Raw genomic sequence first — 20,897 nt, 5'->3', positions numbered from 1 at the left:
AAGGCCACCAATCAGTTCTAGCTATGACTACCAGGTATTTTATTGCTTTTGTTAATAATTGCATTTATAACAGGAGAACTTCATAAAAGTAGTCAACTAACAAATGCATCACATAAAAATAACTATTAGAGAATCAAATGAAGGGGATAGAGTTACAAAATCTAAAAAAGAATTAGGTACAGAACATTATTTAACTATCACTTTAAATGGGTTCTTTTCACTTTAGAACTCAAGCTTCATTTTTAAAGGCACATATTTGAAGGTAAGCTGAACAAACAAAAAACTGACATATCCAAAAATTCAATTGCCTATTATTTAATTTTTAATAGGTATGAGGGATAAAACTGAATTACCCTTTCAAATGTCTCCCTAGATTTCCCAATTTTTATTAGGCCTAAAACCAAACAAAACCAAACCTGTTGCCACTGAGTCGATTCCAACTCATAGCGATCCTACAGGCAGAGTAGAACTGCCCCATAGGGTTTCCAAGAAGCAGCTGGTGGATTTGAACTGCCGACCTTTTGGTTAGCAGCCTAGCTATAACCACTGCATGACCAGGGGCTCCATATTAAGCCTGGCTCTCATTAATTTTATTTTGATGTAAAATTAAAAATAGTTTCAACAGTTTCATCGCTTCTGGTAGAGAAATTATATACAATTTTCCTCCAGTGATCGAAACCAGTAAGAACCTCCTTCATTACAAGTGCAGACGTGTTTCAAATTGGAATCGTCATCAAAAAACTCTCCTTGCCATGAACACGGACGCTTTCTTTAATTTTAAGCCAATAAATTTCCAACACACAGGTTAGAAAATAGCATTAATTCCTAACAATATAAAAACACAAGCAAACAAAACACATAGTAATACATTTTAAGGCAAAGAAGTATGGGTTTCTTTTTTAACCTATAACAAGAGAAATGAAGCTAAATATTCCTATGACAAGATATAACTTTACCTGAGCCATCTGTTGAATAATTGAGTTGAAGTCTTCATTTCCCAGCTTAGGGGTCCAAGGAAATAACCCAGATACAGCTAAGTTATTCGAGGGCCTGTGGGCATTCCCATTAGTAATGGAACCATCTGTAAACACCAGTAACCCTTTTCTAGAAAAATCAAAGTTGGCTGAACAATCTGAGGGTATATGACTGAGCTGTTGGAGAGAAAAACATAAAGAGAATCATCAACAGAAACATATAGAAAAGCTTAATATTTCTATTTATTAAATACTATATTTTTCCTATTACATGTGTAATTTGCATGTTAAAGATCCACATGTGGAAGAAATAAGATACAAATATATGAATCTGTGTGTTTAAACAAAATGTTTGGTAGCTTAAAATTTGTTCGTTTCCTGCCTTCTACTACAGCCCCAAGCAGCCCTGGTGGAGCACTGATTAAGCACTCAGCTGCTTAAGGTGGGTGGTTCAAACCCTCCAGTGGCTCTGCAGGAGAAAAGACCTGGAGATCTGTTCCCATAAGGATTACAGACTAAGAAACCCTATGAGGCAGTTCTACCCTGTCATATAGGGTCGCTATGAGTCGGAATCAACTCAAGGGCACACAAAACTACTGCTACCCCAAATTAATATGTAGAGATACTTTTAGAGATAGTATCTCAATATACTTCATAGACATATATGTCCAGACATATAAACATGAATGTAAGACACTGAGTTCTTTTGCATTTATCCATACATTTTCAAGTGTAGAGCCACAAAACATACACAGGTAGTATATGACAACAATTAACAGTATTTACTGAGTGCTTGCTATGAGCCAGGCACTATGCCAAGGTTCTTTCTTGTATTATCTCATTTAATCCTTGCCCAGACCTATGAAATACTCTTCTCCTATTTTGTGAATGTGAAAACTGAGGCACATGGATTTTAGGTAACCTACTCATGATTACATAGCAAGTGAGTGGCAGAAACATTAGTACAAAAGGAGAATCATGTAATTACGGAGAACAAGAGAAAAGAGGTTAATTTTTTAATTATCATTTGGCTGATAACTGTCAACACACAGTTGAATATAAAGGTAACATTAAAAACAAATGTCACCAGAACCTGAAAGAAAAATCAACATCTACTGGGTACAAGGATTTTATATGGATGAAATATGATCATGTACATAAAAACTGGAAACTGTAAAATATAATGGATTGTCATTATGCTGGAGGGGTTACTCTAATAATAGTGATAGAGTTGCACTGATCTTTCTCAATTTCAATTGCTACCAACAGCATTCACTGTTGCAATATGGAACACATTCTTAAAATCACGGTACTAAATTTTGGTCTAAAAAAAGAAATTGACAGAAAGATATATGTGCAGCATTTAATCCTAAATTAGTTGTGAACAAATTACTCATTAAATACTTATGGAGCAGGAATTTTGGCTTATCAGTAAAAACATTTTTTCCCAAATTTTGATTCTGCCCGAAGTTAATATATAAAGAAAATAGCTATTATTCAAGCTTGGTTTCCAGGATACATTATTTTAAAACCAATTTGCCATCCATTTTTGACCCCAAAACACAGCGCCCATGAGAACTAAACTAATGATTTGCAAGTAGAGATGCTATGTGTCATTTAATTCAACAACTATGCATTAAGAGCCTATTGAAGTCCAGGCACTATGCTTCATGTAGTGGAGGAAATGCTGATAAATATTAAAACACCAGGTACGCTGCTTACCAAGAGCTTAGAATAGTCATGATGCAAAACGATAAATACTTGATAATTACTAACAGAGGAAAAAATAACGTGCTATAAGGGTATGACCATTTCTTCTTGATTTTATGAAGAAAATATAGTTAAGCTAAGCACTGTTTTATAAATTTTAAGGAAACACTGAGAATTTTCAAAGCTTCTACCTTTCCATACTTAAATAAGTACAAAAACTGTATTCCAAAGCCAAACACAAAACATATTAGTATCACCATTTTTAAACTAGCTATGCCAATGCTATCTGCAGGTCATAAGTCTCAATCTGCTCTCTTTGCTGAACTAAGAGTACTTAAAGACAATTTGCCTCTGTCTCAATCTCCTTTTATCTTTGTTTCTTCCTTGGAATAAATCAATGTGCAAAACTCTGAAGAGCAACTTACTTGCCCCTTCAGTTGCTTGATGGACTGCTGAAGTGTGAGTATCTGGTTGAAGAGAGGACTCCTTAGAGTCTCATAAAATGTAGACAGCTTCTCATTCTGTGACGTGTCACCCTTCTCCTGCAATTTCATTTTCAGACGCTCGAGAACCTGCAGGACCTGGATTTTATCTTGGTTGAAGAGGAATAATCAGAATAAAATATAAGTCCCATCTTATATTCCATTCTTGTGTCATTAATAAATTACTCTACGATGATAGAATTATACATCTATTGTACCTGGGGCAGGATTTTCTGGCATTTTGAGTTATTCTCTTCAATCACTTTTAAAGAAACCTAAACAAAAGTTTAAAAATATAAGAGATTAATTTCCATTAGTGTATATGCATATCAAGTCCTGCAGAAAAATTAAGCAAAACCTCAAGCACATTCTTCATCAAAAGATCCCACTCAGGGAAACTCAAATTAAAACCACAATGAGCTTTCACTACATACCCACTGAAACGGCTAAAATTTGAAAACCAAAATAGACAATGCTAAGTGTTGGTAATGATGCAATTGGAACTCTCAGAGATTGCTAATATGAATGTAAAACAACACACCACTTTAGAAAATTGTTTCTTATAAAGTTAAAATGCACTTACTATATAACCCAGCAATTTCACTCCTAAATACTTATCCAAGAGAAATAAAAATATATGCCCACAAAAAGGTCTGTGTGTCAATGTGCAAAACATCTTTATAAAAGCTCCAAACAAGAAAACCCCAAATGTCTAATAATAGATGAACAAATTATGGAGTGTAAATGTAATGGAACAGTAGAAATAAAATGAAAAAAGTAAATTACTGAGACACACAACATGGATGAACCTCAAAAATATCATGCTGTTCTCTTTGCCACATGTACTGTGAGAATGAAGACCATTCTCAGGAATCAGACTGTCGACATTCCAGAAAATGTCGACATCACCCTGAAGGGACACACAGTTACTGTGAAGGGCCCCAGAGGAACCTTGCAGAGGAACTTCAATCACATCATTACAGAACTCAGTCTCCTCGCAAAGAAAAAAAAGAGGCTTCTCTTTGACAAATGGTGGGGAAATAGGAAAGAACTGGCTATACTTTGCACTATCTGAAGTCACCTACAGAACATGCTCAAGGGTGTTATATTGGGCTTTCGTTACAAGATGAGGTCTGCATATGCTCACTTCCCCATCAACGTCATTACTCAGCAGAGTAGGTCTCTTGTTGAAATCCAAAACTTCTTGGATGAAAAATACATCCACAGCATTTGGATGAGGCCAGGTGTTGTTTATTCAGCATCTCAAGCCCAGAAAGATGAGTTAATTCTTAAAGGAAACAACACAGAACTTGTATCAAATTCAGCAAGCCACAATAGTTTAAAAAGAAAAAAAAGGAAATCTGAAAATTTGGGGATGGTATCTATGTCTCTGAAAAAGGAACCATTCAACAGGCTGATGAGTACAATCTAAGAGTTGTCTAGCTATGGAAACAAGGCCAGACGATTCCTAAGACCTATGGGTAATATTTTTAAATTGCAATAAAATTCACCTATTCAAAAAATATATGCTGAGTAAAATTAGTCAGTCACAAATGGATAAATATTGTATGAGACCACTATTATAAGAAACCAAGAAAAGGTTTAAACCAGAAGAAAGCATTCTTTGATGGTTACGAGGGTAGAAGGGAGAAGAAGGGGAATTCACTAACTAGATAGCAGACGAGGATTATCTTCAGTGAAGGGAAGGACAACACACAATACAGAGAAAGTCAGCACAACCGGACCAAAGCAAAAGCTAAGAAGTTTCCTGAACACATCCAAACACTTCAAGGGACAGAATAGCTGGGGCTGGGACCTAGGGACCATAGTTTTGGGGGACACCTAGGTCAACTGGCATAACAAAGTTTATTAAGAAAATGTTCTGCATTCCACTTTGATGAGTGGTGTCTGGGGTCTTAAAAGCTTGGAAGCAGTCATCTAAGAGGCATCAACTGGTCTCAACCCACTCAGAGCAAAGGAGAATGAAAAACACCAAAGACACAAGGAAAATTTTAGCCTAAGAGACTAAAGGTCCACATAAACCAGAGACTACATCAGCTTAAGACCAGAAGAACTAGATGGTGCCTGGCTACCACCAACGACCTCCCTGACAAGGAACACAACGAAGTGTCTTGGAAGGAGCAGGAGACAAGTGCAGAGCAGCACTCAAAGTCATGGAAAAAAACAAGACTTACTGGTCTGACAGAGACTGGAAGAACCACCGAAACTATGACCCCCAGATGCTCTGTTAACCCAGAACTAAAACCATTCCCAAAGCCCACTCTTCAGACAAAGATTAGACAGGACTATAAAACAAAAAATAATACACATGAGGGGTGTGCTTCTTAGTTCAATCAGATACATGAGACCAAATGGGCAGCTCCTGTCCAGAGGTAGGATGAGAAGGCAGGAAGGGACAGGCATGGGTTGAACAGACACAGGGAACCTGGGATGGAAAAGTGGAGTGTGCTGTTACATTGCAGAGATCACAACTAATGTCACAAAACAATATGTGTATAACTTTTTGGATGAGAAATTAACTCAAGCTGTAAACTTTCACCTAAAGCACAATTAAAAAAAAAAGAAAAGAAACACGAGTATTACACAATTAAAATTCTCTTATTTCAACCCTGGATCAGCGGCTGAATGAGATCTTTATCTTCCAATTCAAGGTCATTAAGCAAGAAAGCATATTAAAAACCAATAAAGAACGGATAGTAGTGCTAGTTGTGAAACATGACGGAAATAATTAAATATCACTGAATTGTACATTAAAGCTGTTCGAATGGCAAATGTTTTGCTATATATATTCTTATCACAATTAAAAAAAAAAAAAGGAAGAGATGTCATCAGCACTGACAAAAAAGTCCAAGTCTTCCATCCAAACGTTCACCGGATTCAATGAAAACTACCAGAAGAACTGCTGAACACAGCATCATAGAAATAAGTCTGACTGTGCAGCTCTTATGACCACCCACTGACAGGTAGCTATGAACAACAGACGGGCAGTCACAATGACACTGTCCTTTTCTATAGCAGTATAAACCCGAACGATCAGTAAGAGCAGCTTTGGGGTCATTAATACATCAGCATCTCTGAATCAAAGAATGCAAGCTGAAGCAATGAGATGCCGTCTTTTTCGGATTGGCATTATTTTTTAATTAGTAATAGCCTATACTCCTGATGTTATGGAGAAGCAGGTGGGAATATAAATTTGCCCAACTTTTTTAGAGGACACTTCAGCAATACCTCTCAATATTTTAAATTACATTCTCTTTTAACCAGAATATCTACTTCCGGATGTCTCTCCTAAAGAAATACTTATGAAAGGGCACAAAGATCTATGCACAAGGATATTTACCATAGTGTTGTTTTTAACAGCAAAACTAATTGCTATCAATAGGAATCAGTCATTAGAATAATCAAGTAGGTCTGAATGTATGGAACCATAAACAGAAGGAAACAGTTAACAGCAAGCAAGGAGGTGGCTCATTCCTTCTGCTTGGGATTCCATGTGATACCAGACCACCTTGCAAACATGCCAATGGTTTTTAATAGATAACAGAGTCCCTTGTTTTAAAATGTCAGGATATACCTGGTCTGTCTTAATTGCTTTTTGTAAATAATCCTGGAATTTATGGATTTATGGGGTATGGCTGGCTAGAAAATGGGAGATAATGACACAGACATTTTCTGTTTGTGTAACTACCAAAGTGTAAAACTGGGGATTCCCACCAGAACTTTTCTGCTAATCCAAAACAAAAAATGCACGCTAAGGTTGAATTTTAAAACTGCAGTCAAAGACTGTCAGAAATACATTCATAAATGATTTTATGTGAATCCATATGCAACTAGGTATTTTAAGCAGGCTGATAATGTGGAAGAAAGGCGGAGCCCGGGTGGTGCAAGTGGTTAAGCACTCGGCCGCTAACTGAAACGTTGGTGATTTGAACCCACCAGCCACTCTGCAGAAGAAAGATGTGGCAATCTGCTTCCTTAAAGTTTTACAGCCTTGGAAATCCTATGGGGTAGCTCTACTCTGTCCTACAGGGTCAATATGAGTAGGAATCAACTTGAAAGCAATGGGTTTGGTCTTTGGTGGAAGAAAGGGACATATTTGGAAGCTGCATCTGCTAGCTTGGCTTCACCAGGAAAGAATGCCTGTCTGTGCCCGGCTGCTATAGATAGCTTATGACTCATTAGTAAAGTCTGGTATTGGTTAAGATCTTTAGAAAGATACAGTCAACTTAGTAATAGTGATTACTTCTAGGAAGTAGAAGACAGAATGGAGAGATAAAATTAGACATTTGACCTTACAGATTTCAGTAACATTTGCATTTTATTTAAAAAGCATGTATTAATTGTATCATTTAAAAAATAATAAAAGCAGCAAAAAGGCGATGGGTAACATGACCTAATGAGAGAGAGCAAGAGAGATACAGAGCAAGAGAACAATAACGCAATGCAATAATTATACTGTAAGGCGTGTACACACAACAGCAGAGGCGTGTTCCACGTGCCAAGAGAAATCCTGAAGTGAGAGTGACTAACACTGCCTAGGAAAGCTTACCAAACCAAAAAACCAAACCCAGTGCCACCGAGTTGATTCCGACTCATAGCAACCCTATAGGACACAGTAGAACTGCCCCATAGAGTCTCCAAGGAACACCTGGCGGATTCGAACTGCTGACCCTTTGGTTAGCAGCCGTAGCACTTAACCACTACGCCACCAGGGTTTCCTAGGAAAGTTTAGGAATGCTGAAATCTTCCTCTTAATAAAAGAAAAAGGACAGGGATGAGCATTCCAGTAAATGTGGGTGACTGTCCTGATTTACCCAAACAGTCCCAGTTTAACCAGCATTATTAATAGTACTCCATTCGTTTTCAAAAGTGTCCCAGTCTGAAAGACATACAGGGCTAACACTAGGTCAGTGGTTCTCAAACATCAGCTTGCACCAGAATCACCTAAACCAAACCAAACCCACTGCCATTGAATTAATTCCGACTCACAGCGACCCCATAGGGTTTCCGAGGCTGTAAATCCTTACAGAAGCAGACTGCCACATCTTTCTCCAGTGAAGCCGCTGGTGGTTTTGAACCGCTGAGCTCTGGGTTAGCAGGTGAGTGCTTTAACCACTGCACCACCATGGCTCCTTCAGAATCACCTGGAAGGTTTAAAACAGATTGCTGGCCCCTAAAACCAAACCAAACCTGTCGCCATGGAGTCATTTCTGACCTATAGTGACCCTAAAGGACAGGGTAGAACTGCCCCATAGGGTTTCCAATGCTGTAAATCTTTACAGAAGCAGGCTGCCACATCTTTGGACAGGGTAAATCTGCCCCATAGGGTTTCCAAGGCAGTGAATCTTTATTTAGGGAAGCAGATTGCCACATCTTCCTCCACAGAGCGGTTAGTGGGTTCGAACTGCTGACTTTAAGGTTGGCTGTCGAGCACTTTAACCACTGCGCCACCAGGGCTTTCTGATTCAGAGGTCTGGCTTGGGCCATGAGAATCTGCATTTTTAACAAGTTCCCAGGTGATCCTGATGCTGTTGGCCCAAAGATGACAATTTCAGAACCACTGCATATGGGTAGAAACACATAACTTGCTGTGGGAACAGTAACTAGCTCTGTTGTTGTTGGTTACCATCAATTCTGACTCATGCGATCCCATGCATCAGGGAGTAGAACTGTTCCATAGGGTTTTCTTGGCTATAATCTTACTGGAAGCAGATCACCAAGACTTGTCTTCCACAGTACTGCTGGGTAGGTTTGAACTGCCAATCTTTAGGTTAGCCGTCGAGCACAAACCATTTGCTCACACCTTGAAACGCACATGGCCCAATATATGGCCTCCAGAAGTAGCAGAAAGGGTGAAAGAATAGTTTAGATCAGTGTTACTCCAAGCATACACTGTGAACTTGATGTCCGATCCACAAAGGGGTAAGCACAGAATTTGAGAATAAGCATTTAGAAACCTTCATAGCAATATAGCAGAGTAACATGATGTCTATTACACTTAGTAATAAAACATCTGACCTTATATTTTGTATCTATTTTAAATTTCATTTTCTAATAGTTTACTTTACAAAAATACTGGTCCCTGAAAGACTGGAGGGAAAAATCTGATCTTTCGCCACTGATAATTTGAGAAGCATAGGTTTAGACAGACTACTTTAAGTGGGCACTTGTAAATAACGCTAAGTAGACTGGCCTTTATCCTGTAGGTAACAGGAAGTAATTAAAGGCTTTCAAGTAGGGGAGTATTGAGTCCAGATTTCTATTTTAAAAAGGCAATTCTGATAATGGTATATAGATAAGTAACGTTAAGTCTCCCAACTTTTTTAAACACATATTCCCATCAGTGAAAATATGCTGACTACTCACCACAATGTATTTTTTATAATTATAAGCATGTACTACTGAACTAAGATGCCATGTACACTAAAAAAAAGTATGTATATATATATATATATAAATAGAAACTTCACGCGAGTAAGGTAAAAACTAAAAAATAAAGTTTTATTGTCATCTTCCTACCTCCCAATAGGTCTCCTTGTATGTCTTAGAAATCATGGTGATAGAGTATCCCAATGGAAAAAACAAAACAAAATAAAACCAGTGGCTGTTGAGTTGATTCCAACACGTGGCAACCTTATATGTCTCCCAGAGTAGAACTATCTTCCATAGCTGTGATCTTTCGGAAATAGGTCACCAGGCCTTTCTTCTGAAGTGCCTCTGGGTGAACTCAAACCGCAAACCTTTCAGTTAGTAGCTGAGTGTTTAACCACTTGCACCACCCAGGTACTCCTCCCAGTAGAAAGGGAGAGGGACTCCTCCCAATGGAAAGAGAAGGATACTTAAAAACTGGTTGGCCATCTAACCTTCTGACTCATATTTAACAAAAGCTAAACAATGTTCACAAACCAGATCTGGAAAATAACTACAATTCCACAGTGTTAGATAATATCTAGGGAAGTAGACTAAAACCCTAAGAGCATATGAGAAGAGAAAGGGAAGAAAAACAAGTAACTGTTATCACTGGACATCCAGCATGCAGCACTTGGAATAATTATGATGTTGGAAGCTATGCCACTGGTATTTCAATACCAGCAGCATCAGCCACAGTGGACAAGTTTCAGTGGAGCTTTCAGACTAAGACTAGGAAGAAAGGCCTGGTGATCTACTTCCAAAAATTAGCCAATGAAAATCCTATAGCTCACAACAGAATATTGTCCAATAGTGCTGGAAAATGAGTCCCGTAGGCTGGTAGGCACCCAAAATACACAGTGGCCACAACGATGGACTCAAGTATACAAACGATCATGAAGATGGTACAGGACTGGGCAATGTTTTTTTCTGTTGTATGTGGGGTCACCACAAGTCAGAGCTGACTCAATAGCAACAAGAAAAAACTAAACCAGCTTACAGCAAGGAATTTCAAGTTTGTTTACACATGGTAAAGCTGAGTCTAATTTGTCATCGCCTACAATCAATCGGTCATAGCCTAGACATTAAAGTGCCACAGTGTGCCACTGCCCTCATGTTGTACAGTCTCCAGAGACTGGGAAGTTCATTATGCTCAGCAGCTTCCACTCCATCGTTTATTAAGAGAGTTTGTGCCGTGAATTTTTCATGTCTGGTTCACTGGATGATTTGATGGAAGGAAATTATTATAACATTGTGCCTTTCTTTTTTTAATATGCATGTCCTTAGCCATCACATACCGATGGAATATTTGAAAAAAGCTGATGCAGTGATAGAAATTTAATTTAATTCAAATTTACTGAAAGGATTTATTAACATCCTCAGATCAAGAATTTAGGAGAATTAAGTACCCTAATGAACACACTTTTCAGACTCCCAGCAGCTCACAAGAATATATCTTGCCACTGATTTAACAAGAAATCTTGATGCTTCTATCTTGAAAATTTGGGAGAAGAACGTCACTGGCAATTTAAGAAAGTATAGACATGCAGCCTCTAACTGTGCATGTGAACTGGGCAGATCACAATTAGACTGCACATAACTCCCCAATGTGAAGTCCCCAGAGCTCAATGGAATCAGTGAGTCTGAAGAATCAGAGAGCTATTAAGTGTAAATGAAGTCATGATTTCAGAAGTTATTTAAAAACTGAAGTCCACGAAGGGCTTTAAGTTTCTATGCTTCCTTTGGAGAGCAAAGCTCAGGATGTGTCTCATTATCACGCCTTTGCCCCCAAAGCTCAGCATTTATGAGCTACTGATTAAATGGGAAACAAACTCTCTCAGCCAAAGATCAATGGTGGCTCTCCACCTAGACTCCAAAAACATTTGTTGCCATGCAAATATAGATTCAAAACAGGGTCCCAGCCTTGCCTTTTTATCAAGTGACGAAGGCCTTTTCTAAACTTCTGTATTTTCTGGCTGCTTTATAGTTGGCTGAGAAGGCATGGTGCTGCGATGGTTAAGCGCTCAGCTGCTGATCAAAAAGCCAGCACCTAGAACCTACCAGAGGCTCCGCAGGAGAAAAGACCTGGTGATCTGCACCCTTGAAGATTACATCCTAGGAAGCCTTATGAGGTAGTTCTACTCTGTCGCTTAGGGCCATTTTGAGTCAGAATCAACTCAACAGCATGCAAGTACCACAACATATATCTGGCTGCTGTCAAAGTTCTACATCCCTGGAATTTGGAAACAGATATATAAATCCCAAAGCCAAGTTGACATTTTGGGACTATTTGCCTAAGCAACAGGCAATATTTGGGAAACCCTGGTGGCGTAGTGGTTGAGTGCTATGGCTGCAGACGAAAGGGTCAGCAGTTTGAATCCGCCAGGCGCTCCTTGGAAACTCTACAGGGCAGTTCTGCTCTGTGCTATAGGGTCGCTATGAGTTGTAATCGACTCAACGGCACTGGGTTTGGTTTTTGGTTTTATAGGCAATATTTGAGTCCATTTGATGCTGAACATTGAGGACAGTGTTGAAATCGAAGCTAAAAGATAACCATGTTAAAACTAAAAATCAAAACTGAAAATTGAGTCAGGTCTTCAGAATAATTAAATTAGCTAAAGACTAATTTTGTCATCGAACTATTTGAAATTAATCGGTGATTATCAATACTCCACCTGTAACTTGGCCAGCTTTGTGGCTTATATTCCTGTTGGTGGCGATTTTCTTCAATGAACAACACAAGAACCAATCTGAGCAACTGTCATCTTCATGGATCTCTGATTGTCTGGCCAGTCTGCCGTTGAAAAGACCTGGGCATCTACACTTCAGCAATGATTAGTTTCCACTACAAATATTTTGTTCAATTTTCCCCACACTGCAGTCTGTGTGTCCTAAAGTCCTCTACAGAAATTATAGTCATCATACCATTTTTGGAAGGCTTCTGACAGTCAAAACAAGTTTATCACCCTTCTTCCTCTTCGCCTTTTTCCAAAAACCTTCATTTGCCGTGAAAATCAATCAACTAGTTTTCGGTATGGGTCAGTGGTAAAATTCTTACCTTCAACACAGGAGGCCCAAGTTCAATACAACAGCCAATGCACCTCAAGCACAGCCACCACCCATCTGTCAGTGGAGCTTGCACATTGCTAGGACACTGAACAGTTCAGCAGAGCATCCAGCTAAGACAAACTAAGAAGAATAGCCTGGCAATCTACTTTCGGAAAAATCATGAAAACCCTATGGATCACAGCGGTCTGATCCGCAACTGGTCATGGGGATGGCACAGGACCAGGCAACGTTTCATTCCCTTGTACATGGGGTCGCCATGATTCAGGGGCCCACTTGACGGCAGCTCTTATCCAAGTAATTATCAGTGAGAACACTCACTAACTTGAGCTCCTCCTGATAAAAATAGCACAACTCCATAATTTTATCACAATTACACATCACAGTGAAGAAGAAAAAAGTGGGAGAATAATGGTTTACCGTTTACAAAACACATCTTAAACACTATTTCATTTAAACCTCCCAAAAACTCAGGAAAATGGAGAAACAGAGTCAAATGTTCCAAGTCTCAAAATTCTAGAGACTGCACAATTGTGCACACATTAAAAATAAGTGGAAGGTACATTTTCAGCATTAATCTATCCCACTGGCTAAAGAATTGGTATAACAGGCAGTAAATTTCCATATACACCAGAGTTAAAACAAGGGCTTTAAAAAAGGGCATCCAAATCTATGCAAAAGTCCTTACATAAGAAAAAACAGCAAAGGTCAAGCAATCTCAAACATTAGGGTAGAACAGTCTTTGGTTTAACAAAAAAACTTTACTACCAAAATAAGAAAAATTTTAACTGAATAAATTAGACCCCATTTTGACTTCCCCACCCTAATGCATTTTGTTAAACTTTAACAGAGCTATTGGAGTGTTAGCAAATAAATGCAGACTGTTAAGTTTAAAAATAATTATTAAATGCTTTTAAGTAAAAACACAATTGCAAGGATAACTAAATGATGAGCGCCACTGTCTCAGAATCGTAGGGTTCCAAACATGAACTCACTATGGGAAAATACACAAATTTTTCTTTTTAATTGTAAGAATACTAACTGAAAGAAAATACAGTACAATGTTATTAGTGGTTACCAAATGGAGGGTGGAAGGCACACATACTCTGTTAGCTCCGTTTTTTAAGGTTTCTCCAATTTTTTACAATGAATACATATTAGTTTTATACTTAGAAATACATGTTACAAAAACAGTAATAAGTATGTGATTTGAACTTATCTTTAAACATAAATGAGGGTTTAAAACAATTTCTATCCAACTTTAAAAGAGACTATTATTCTGATAAGGAGCCCTAGAGACACAATAATTAAGCACTTGGCTGTGAACCAAAAGGTCAGTGGTTTGAACTCACCAGTGGCTCCACAGAAAAGACCAGGCAATCTGCTAACAACAGCAATTATCATATAACGTGGGCTTGACATCAGAACAATTGCTGTATGTTGTCCAGATGATTCAGACTCATAGGGGCCCTACGTGACAGAGGAGAACTACCCCACAGGCTGAAATCTTCACGGGAGCAGATTGCCAGATCTTTTCTTCTGCAGAGCCACTGTGAGTCCAAACCACCAACTTTTTGGTTAGTGGCAAGTGCTTAATCACTGACCTGGTGGCAGGGCTCCTTGTATGACCATAAACAGGATCTAAACAAGTAAGGGCAAATCTCTTTACAGTCCAGTTTATAAATTATGTCACATTAAGCACCTCCTAACTTTCTAACAATGGACTCATACAGACCAGTGATGGTGAAGATGGCACAGGACTGGAAACATTTCCTTCTGTTATATATAAGGCGGTTGGGAGTCGGAGCCCGCTGAAAAGCAACTAACAACAGTTTTCTAACTTTCTAATTATTAAAAAATTTTTTAATATTTATAAAGGCCGTTCATGCTCCTTCTGGCGAAAAGTCATGACCTCACCTAACATTTTCTGGTGTCGCAACATGGACCAACATGAGTTTTCAGCCCCAAACCTCCCAAGCTTTCCTTCAAAAAAACATGTGTGCAAATGATTTGACATTGTCAAATTGACAGTCAAAAAGAGCTTAAACGGCATAGAATATGGTAGAATCACCATCCGTGGAACTGAGATTTCCTTTTCCTCTAGGTCTTCAGAAGGCTTCTTTATTCATTTAAGAAACACTTGTTGAGCACCTACCAATAGCCAGACCGTAAATGCAACTGAAAAACAACCTAGAGAAATAAGGTCCTGAAGGGATAACCTACTCAACGGCAGTGACAAACCAGTAAACAACCCATTCGAATTCAAAGTGATAAGAGCCATCTGGCGATAGGACACAATGCTAAACGAGCACTCCAGAGGGAGATTAATTCCGCCTGCTAGGCTTGCAGGAGGGGCGGGGCGCTCCGCAGTGTGGGATGGATCTGAAAATGCTTTCCTAGAGCTTGACTTAAAGCAAGAATCCAGGAACTTCCCCCAAAAGCTAGGGGCCAGAGCGTTTTCCTCCAAATCTTCCCCATCTACCAAGTGAGGCTACCAGAGCCCTGGCCGGCCTGACGCTGACCTGGAAACCTCGGCGACGTGACGACTGGGCGACCGTCGAGACCGGGCCAAGTCGCCCGTCAGGCGGGACAGGCCACTCTCTCCTTCTCCGGGCCCCCGAGGCAGGACACCACCTATTCACTCCTCCCACTATCACCAGTTGAGGGAAAAACTCTGCCCAGCTCTTGGGGCGAAGCGTAGGCACCTATCTGGGCGCAAAATCGGATCCGTGCCACTCCCGGAACAACAGCTGGCCGAGATTTGAAGACTGGCAGGGCCTACCGAGGCTTTGCAGCTCTGCGGCCGGAGGCCTCCGGCGAGCCCTGCAGGGAGCACTGGGGCCACTGTGGGATCACATGGCCCGACACTGAAGGGCAGACACCCCTGTCCGGCCGCCAGGCCCAGGGCTGACGCACGGCACAAGTGCCCCGCACCCCCCTGCCCCGGGCGAGCGCCCCGGCGGCGCTCTTCGCCTCCCTTCCCAGCTCCCTCGGATCGGGCGGAGGGCGCTGTCTGAACAGAGAAGGCAGGCTCCGGACGCAGGAGGGGGAGTCGGGAGCCCACACTTTACCTGGTCCTGCGGAGGCGCGGGTGGGAGCCCGAGGCGGACGGATCGGCGTTGGCCCTCCCTCACCTGGGCGGAAGTGAAAGGCCCAGGGTGACCGCGCCTCACCTGGCAGGCCCTCCCCTCGCACTGACCCTCCCCACCCGGGGCGGGGCGCCGGGGTGGCGGGGGTGGGGCGGGAGAGGGAGTTTGGGGCCGCAGGAGGCTGACCCGAGGAGGTATGGGCGTTTGGCATCTTTGCTTTCTGCAGGTCAAGTTCTGTTAGGAAAGGGAGCGTTAAAGAGACTTAGACCGAGACCCTAGAAAAGGCGGAATGTGGGGGCAGAGTGGGCAGATGAGACGACGAATGGGGGGCAGTTAGGTCAGACAGAAGTGCTACGGAATAGCTGGACTGATAGCAAGACCCAAGATGAAGGAAATTAAAGGAAGACATTGCTAAAATTACTTGGTCAAATCTGCTCAGTCCCCTGTTGTTCTTTTGCCCCTTTCTTTTCTCTTTCTCACATCCCTCCGTTGTGTTTTCCATACTCCCTGATGCAACATAAAATAGTCCAAGGAGAGTAAACAGAAGACAAAAGGCGTGGTTCGGTGATTCTTTTCTTCTCATCTAGTTGGAATCTATTGGAGTGCCTACGTATGCCAAAAGAAAAAAAAGCCAAACCAGTTGCCATCGAGTGGATTTCACTCATAGCGACCCTATAGGACAGAGTATAACCGCCTCACAGGGTTTACCAATGAGCGCCTGGTGGATTCGAACTGCCAACCTTTAGATTAAGGAATGTAGCTCTGAAACACTAGGCAACCAAGGTTTCCCAAGTGCTTACTTATACATTATCTCATTTAGTATGTGAAGAAATGTGCATCCAATAGCTTAATTGATTTGTCCAAGGTTTGGGACCCACACTAAGTCCAGTGTTGATTTCGCTATACATTTTAACATTTATATTCTTGATACTGTAGTTTGACTTTGAGAAAGATCTTTGTAAAACCCACAATGGCATTATTTCACTCTTGAATTCACTTTAGAATGTTGACAACAGACATTTGACTTTGTTTAAATACAGTTCACACATTAACAATAAAGACAACCAATCAAGTTACCTTTTTCATGAAATAAATGCAGTATTTATTAAGCACTGTGAAAACCTGGTGGTGTAGTGGTTAGGAGCTATGGCTACTAACCAAAAGGTTGGCAGTTTGAATCCACCAGGTGCTCCTTGGAAACCCTATGGAGCAGTTCTACTCTGTCCTGTAGGCTCACTATAAGTCAGAATGGACTCGATGGCCACAGATTTGGTTTTAGGTTTGGTGATAGACTCGGAGTCCTGGTGGCGCAGTGTTTAAGAGCTCAGCTGCTAACCAAAAGGTCAGCAATTGAATCCTTTTGTTGCTCCTTGGAAACTCTGTGGGACAGGTCTACTCTGTCGTATTGGGTTGATATGAGTCGGAATTGACTCTGGCAAGAGGTTTGGTTTGTGACAGATTCTGAGGGGACGTATAAAATGGGGTCGTTTCTCAAGGAAAAGGAGGCCCAATACAAAACAACCGTAACACAAGGACATTTGTAAGATCATGCACTTGTATTTTATAGTTATCGTTGTTTGCTTGTTTTAAAGGAAATACAACTCATTAGGCCTGCAAGAAGATCCACAATGTAAACATGGACCCAACTTTTTATGAACTAACAAACTATTAAAAGAAATAACCTTACACAAAACTTAAATTACCAAATAGAATTAAGCTAGAACCTTCAGAAAGAAAGATCTATTGTGTTTGTTGAAATGATCACTTAGGACTTAAACAGGTCTTAAAGAGTGTTTGCAGTTTGCTTAGGCAAAGTTGAGGAAATGTTTCCCAAGTTGGGGTGGGGTAGGGGAAGCAGCAAAACACCAACTTGAAAACAATGGATCTCTTCCTACTCTAACATTAATGAAAGTTATTAACATATTCCCCCTTACTAAGAAATCTTAAGTGACTTTGAAATGATCATGAAACAAATTCAAACTCCTTAGTATTTAAGTCCATCCTAACTCTTCTCTTTCTTTCTGACTCTTCAACCTTATCTCCCACTTCACCTCTCCAGGATCTTACTTTGACCAAAGAGGTCTGCTCGGCATCTGTGGAACGCACCACACCTAACTCACTCTGTTTCCCTGCCCTGGAATATCCTGTAGTCCCTATGTCCCTCCACAGCCAGGCTTAGTCTCACTTGTAAGAAACTACTTCCCTGACTATCCTAGCAAAAAGTCATCTCTATCACATTTAATTTAATTTTCTCTACATTTTTGTGTTCCTTAATTTAATGTGAGCTTTCCTTTAGCCCTTACATCAATTTTTTTTTAATTATTTAATTTATACATCTTTTAAGGAGCTTATTCTGTGCTGGGCAATATCTACCTCTGAGAATTCTGAAGAGTATCTTATCCAAAGAATGATGAAGATGTACTTAAGTTTTAAGAGCACACTCTCTGAAGTCAGAAGATCTGAGCTTGAATCCTGACTCCACCATTTCCTAAAATATGTGACATTGGCAAGTTACTTAACCCTTCAAATTCTCATCATTAGAATTGTGATAACAGTGCTCACTTCAGGTTAAATAAAGAAATACATGCATTGCATATACCTGGCATATAAAAAGCGCTAAATAAATGAAGCAGCACATAGATGGGAATAAGCATGGCAGACACTGGGACAGTGAGGAGTCAGCCAAGAAGAGTAGCAAATGATGGGGGACCAGGACAGATGATGGAGGACCTAAAAATACTACAGGGAACTTTAGATTACGGTATTAAAAGTTTATTCTTCATCCCTAAGAAAATAGGAAACCACTTTGCCAGGGGCAGGAGGGAGGGATTTGAAAGAAAGAATCATTGTTTAGGATACAGTGTGTTTCTGTTTATTAAAGCCCTGTTGGCGCAGTGGTAAAGCTCTTGGCTGCTAACCAAAAGGTAAGCAGTTTGAACCCACTAGCTGCTCTGCAGGAAAAAGATGTGGCAGTCCACTTTCATAAATACTTACACCCTTGAAAGCCCTGTAGGGCAGTTCTACTCTGTCCTATAGGGCCACTATAAGTCGGAATGGACTCAGGCTTCAGGAGTTTCTGTTTAGTGATAAAAAAAAATTGGTAACAGTTATTGGTATCCTAGAGTAAAACTCTCAGACTCTGTTAAAGTCTGTCTTACGCATCTAGTGCTGCTATAACAGAAATACCACAAGTGGACAGCTTTAACAAAGAGAAGTTTATTCTCCCACAGTCCAGTAGACTAGAAGTCTGAATTCAGGGCAGCAGCTCCAGGGGAAGGCTTTCTCTCTCTGTCGGTTCTGGAGGAAAGTCCTTGTCATTAGTCTTCCCTTGGTCTGGGAGCAACTCAGTACAGGAACCTCAGGTCCAAAGGACACACTCTGCTTGTGGCACTGCTTTCTTTGAGGTATGAGGGTCCATGTCTCTCTGCTCACTTCTCTCTTTTATATCTCAAAAGAGATTGACTTAAGAGACTATCTAATCTTGTAGATCTTTTCTGTATAACTGCCATTCTTTCATCTTATTACAACATAGTGATAGGACTTACAACACATAGGGAAATCACATCAGATGACAAAATGGTAGATAACTATGCAATACTGGGAATCATGACCTAGCTAAGTTGACAGATATTTTGGGAGGACACAATTCAATCCATGATGAAGCCAAACAAACAGATTTATTGAAAGCAGAAGGAGCATTTGAATGGGGAGACACTAGCCCATACAAAGTGAGAACCAACAAATCCAAGTGGGTGGCTGCCTCACAGGGATAGTTATAGGGCAGGATCAGGAACCTCCCAGCAAAATTCTGATTGGTTGACCCTCCCTGGGCTTGCCTGGACTTTCCTGGGCTTGCCCAGGCTGCATAGGCATAGCCACATTCTGGTAAAGATTGTTTTCTCTGACCCTTCCTGGGCTTGCCTGGACTTGTCTAAGCATAGCCTGGGCTGGACTGGACTTGTTTAAGCATAGCCACATTGTCTGTTCAGCAAACTGTTGAGATTAGTACAAGGGTCATAGCTTTAAAGCAGAAGCAGGAGTGCAAAACAAAATGCAGTCAGGCCCACTCCTAGGCCAGTCACCCTAGATATGCTAGGCACCTCTGTTCTGGAGCTCTTATCCATTCCCTCCTTTTGATCAAGAGTATTCAAGAAATCCTTTGATCAAATTATCAACCACCATTTGAGGGAGAGCGCTTTCTTCTGCATAGACTTAGATTTCTATTTCCTAATAGAACAGCATTATTAGAAGATGTTGGAAGAAAGAGAACTCTATTTTATTGCTGTCTTTCAGAGATACTTACAGATGGCTGCTTAGTATAGTGAGCCTTTAAGACCCCAGATGCTATTTATAAATACCCAGGCACAGTGTAAAATCTTCACCATGCCATAGCTGGAGCCTCTATTTCTACAGTGTTAACCTTGAAATGACATATAGTGTGGGCTACACTGAGGAATGATTTAGGGAATAATATCAGAGTCATTATTGCCTGTCCTTGAGCATAGAGAATGTGACCCAGCTGGAGCTACACTCACAAGAACTCACAAAGACAAATCAACTGGGCCCTGAGATACAAAGACAATAGCTAGGACAATCTTGGAAAATACCTTTTAGAGAACCTTTCACATAAACCAATCAAACAGAACACAAAAGACTTTTGACTCATTTTTCTATTAGCATTTAGTGAATAGTAAGATTTGTTGGACCAATGAAGACATTGTTGGACCAGTGAAGACCCTTCTGACTGTCATTACTGAAACATGTACCAATGATTGTTAAGAAAGACAAGGTTGGGCTTCAATACTATCAGCAACATCACCTGCTAACTTTTCCATAATACTAGACAAGTTACAGACAGCATATTCTAAATTGGCTACTTCATGCCAGGGCAAAAAGACTCGAAGAAAGAAATATCTGAGCCCTGGGTTTTCAACTAATGTTTTGGTACTTATCCTTCCTTGAGCATCAGCTCTTTTGGTTCATGGGTCCAATGTATACTATCGTTGTGGGAATGAATTTTAAAAGGGACTTCTAAATTTACATTGGCATATCATTTTAAAATCATCTAGGCATGGTTAGAACTTTTTTTTTAATCCATAGGATATTCTGTAGCCAACATAATGTTATTAGTTACTGAAATAACTGAT

The 20,897-nt window shown here is 40.3% G+C and overlaps 1 protein-coding gene and 1 pseudogene across 5 annotated transcripts in view; one reads left to right on the top strand and one right to left on the bottom strand.

Annotated features, from left to right (window-relative positions):
- PATJ (PATJ crumbs cell polarity complex component) overlaps positions 1 to 15,847 on the bottom strand; it is a 417,617-nt gene extending 401,770 nt beyond the window's left edge. The window contains exons 1-4 of one of the 5 annotated variants that reach the window (XM_049879429.1): positions 15,733 to 15,847; positions 3,385 to 3,441; positions 3,110 to 3,276; positions 957 to 1,151 (exon numbers count right to left, since the gene is read on the bottom strand). In XM_049879429.1, the coding sequence (XP_049735386.1) occupies positions 957 to 1,151; positions 3,110 to 3,276; positions 3,385 to 3,406 (384 nt within the window). In that variant the 5' untranslated portion in view covers positions 3,407 to 3,441; positions 15,733 to 15,847. Of the gene's footprint in view, positions 1 to 956; positions 1,152 to 3,109; positions 3,277 to 3,384; positions 3,442 to 4,251; positions 4,294 to 4,313; positions 5,814 to 15,183; positions 15,712 to 15,732 lie in introns of those variants that run through there. The other 4 variants (XM_049879433.1, XM_049879432.1, XM_049879430.1 and 1 more) reach the window with 4 other exon arrangements.
- On the top strand, positions 4,020 to 4,609 carry LOC126071332 (60S ribosomal protein L9-like; annotated as a pseudogene).
- Positions 15,848 to 20,897: the final 5,050 nt, after the last annotated feature.

This window comes from Elephas maximus, chromosome 3 (genome assembly GCF_024166365.1).
Source record: "Elephas maximus indicus isolate mEleMax1 chromosome 3, mEleMax1 primary haplotype, whole genome shotgun sequence".
Lineage (NCBI taxonomy): Eukaryota > Metazoa > Chordata > Mammalia > Proboscidea > Elephantidae > Elephas > Elephas maximus.
This window is presented reverse-complemented; position numbering and strand designations above follow the sequence as displayed.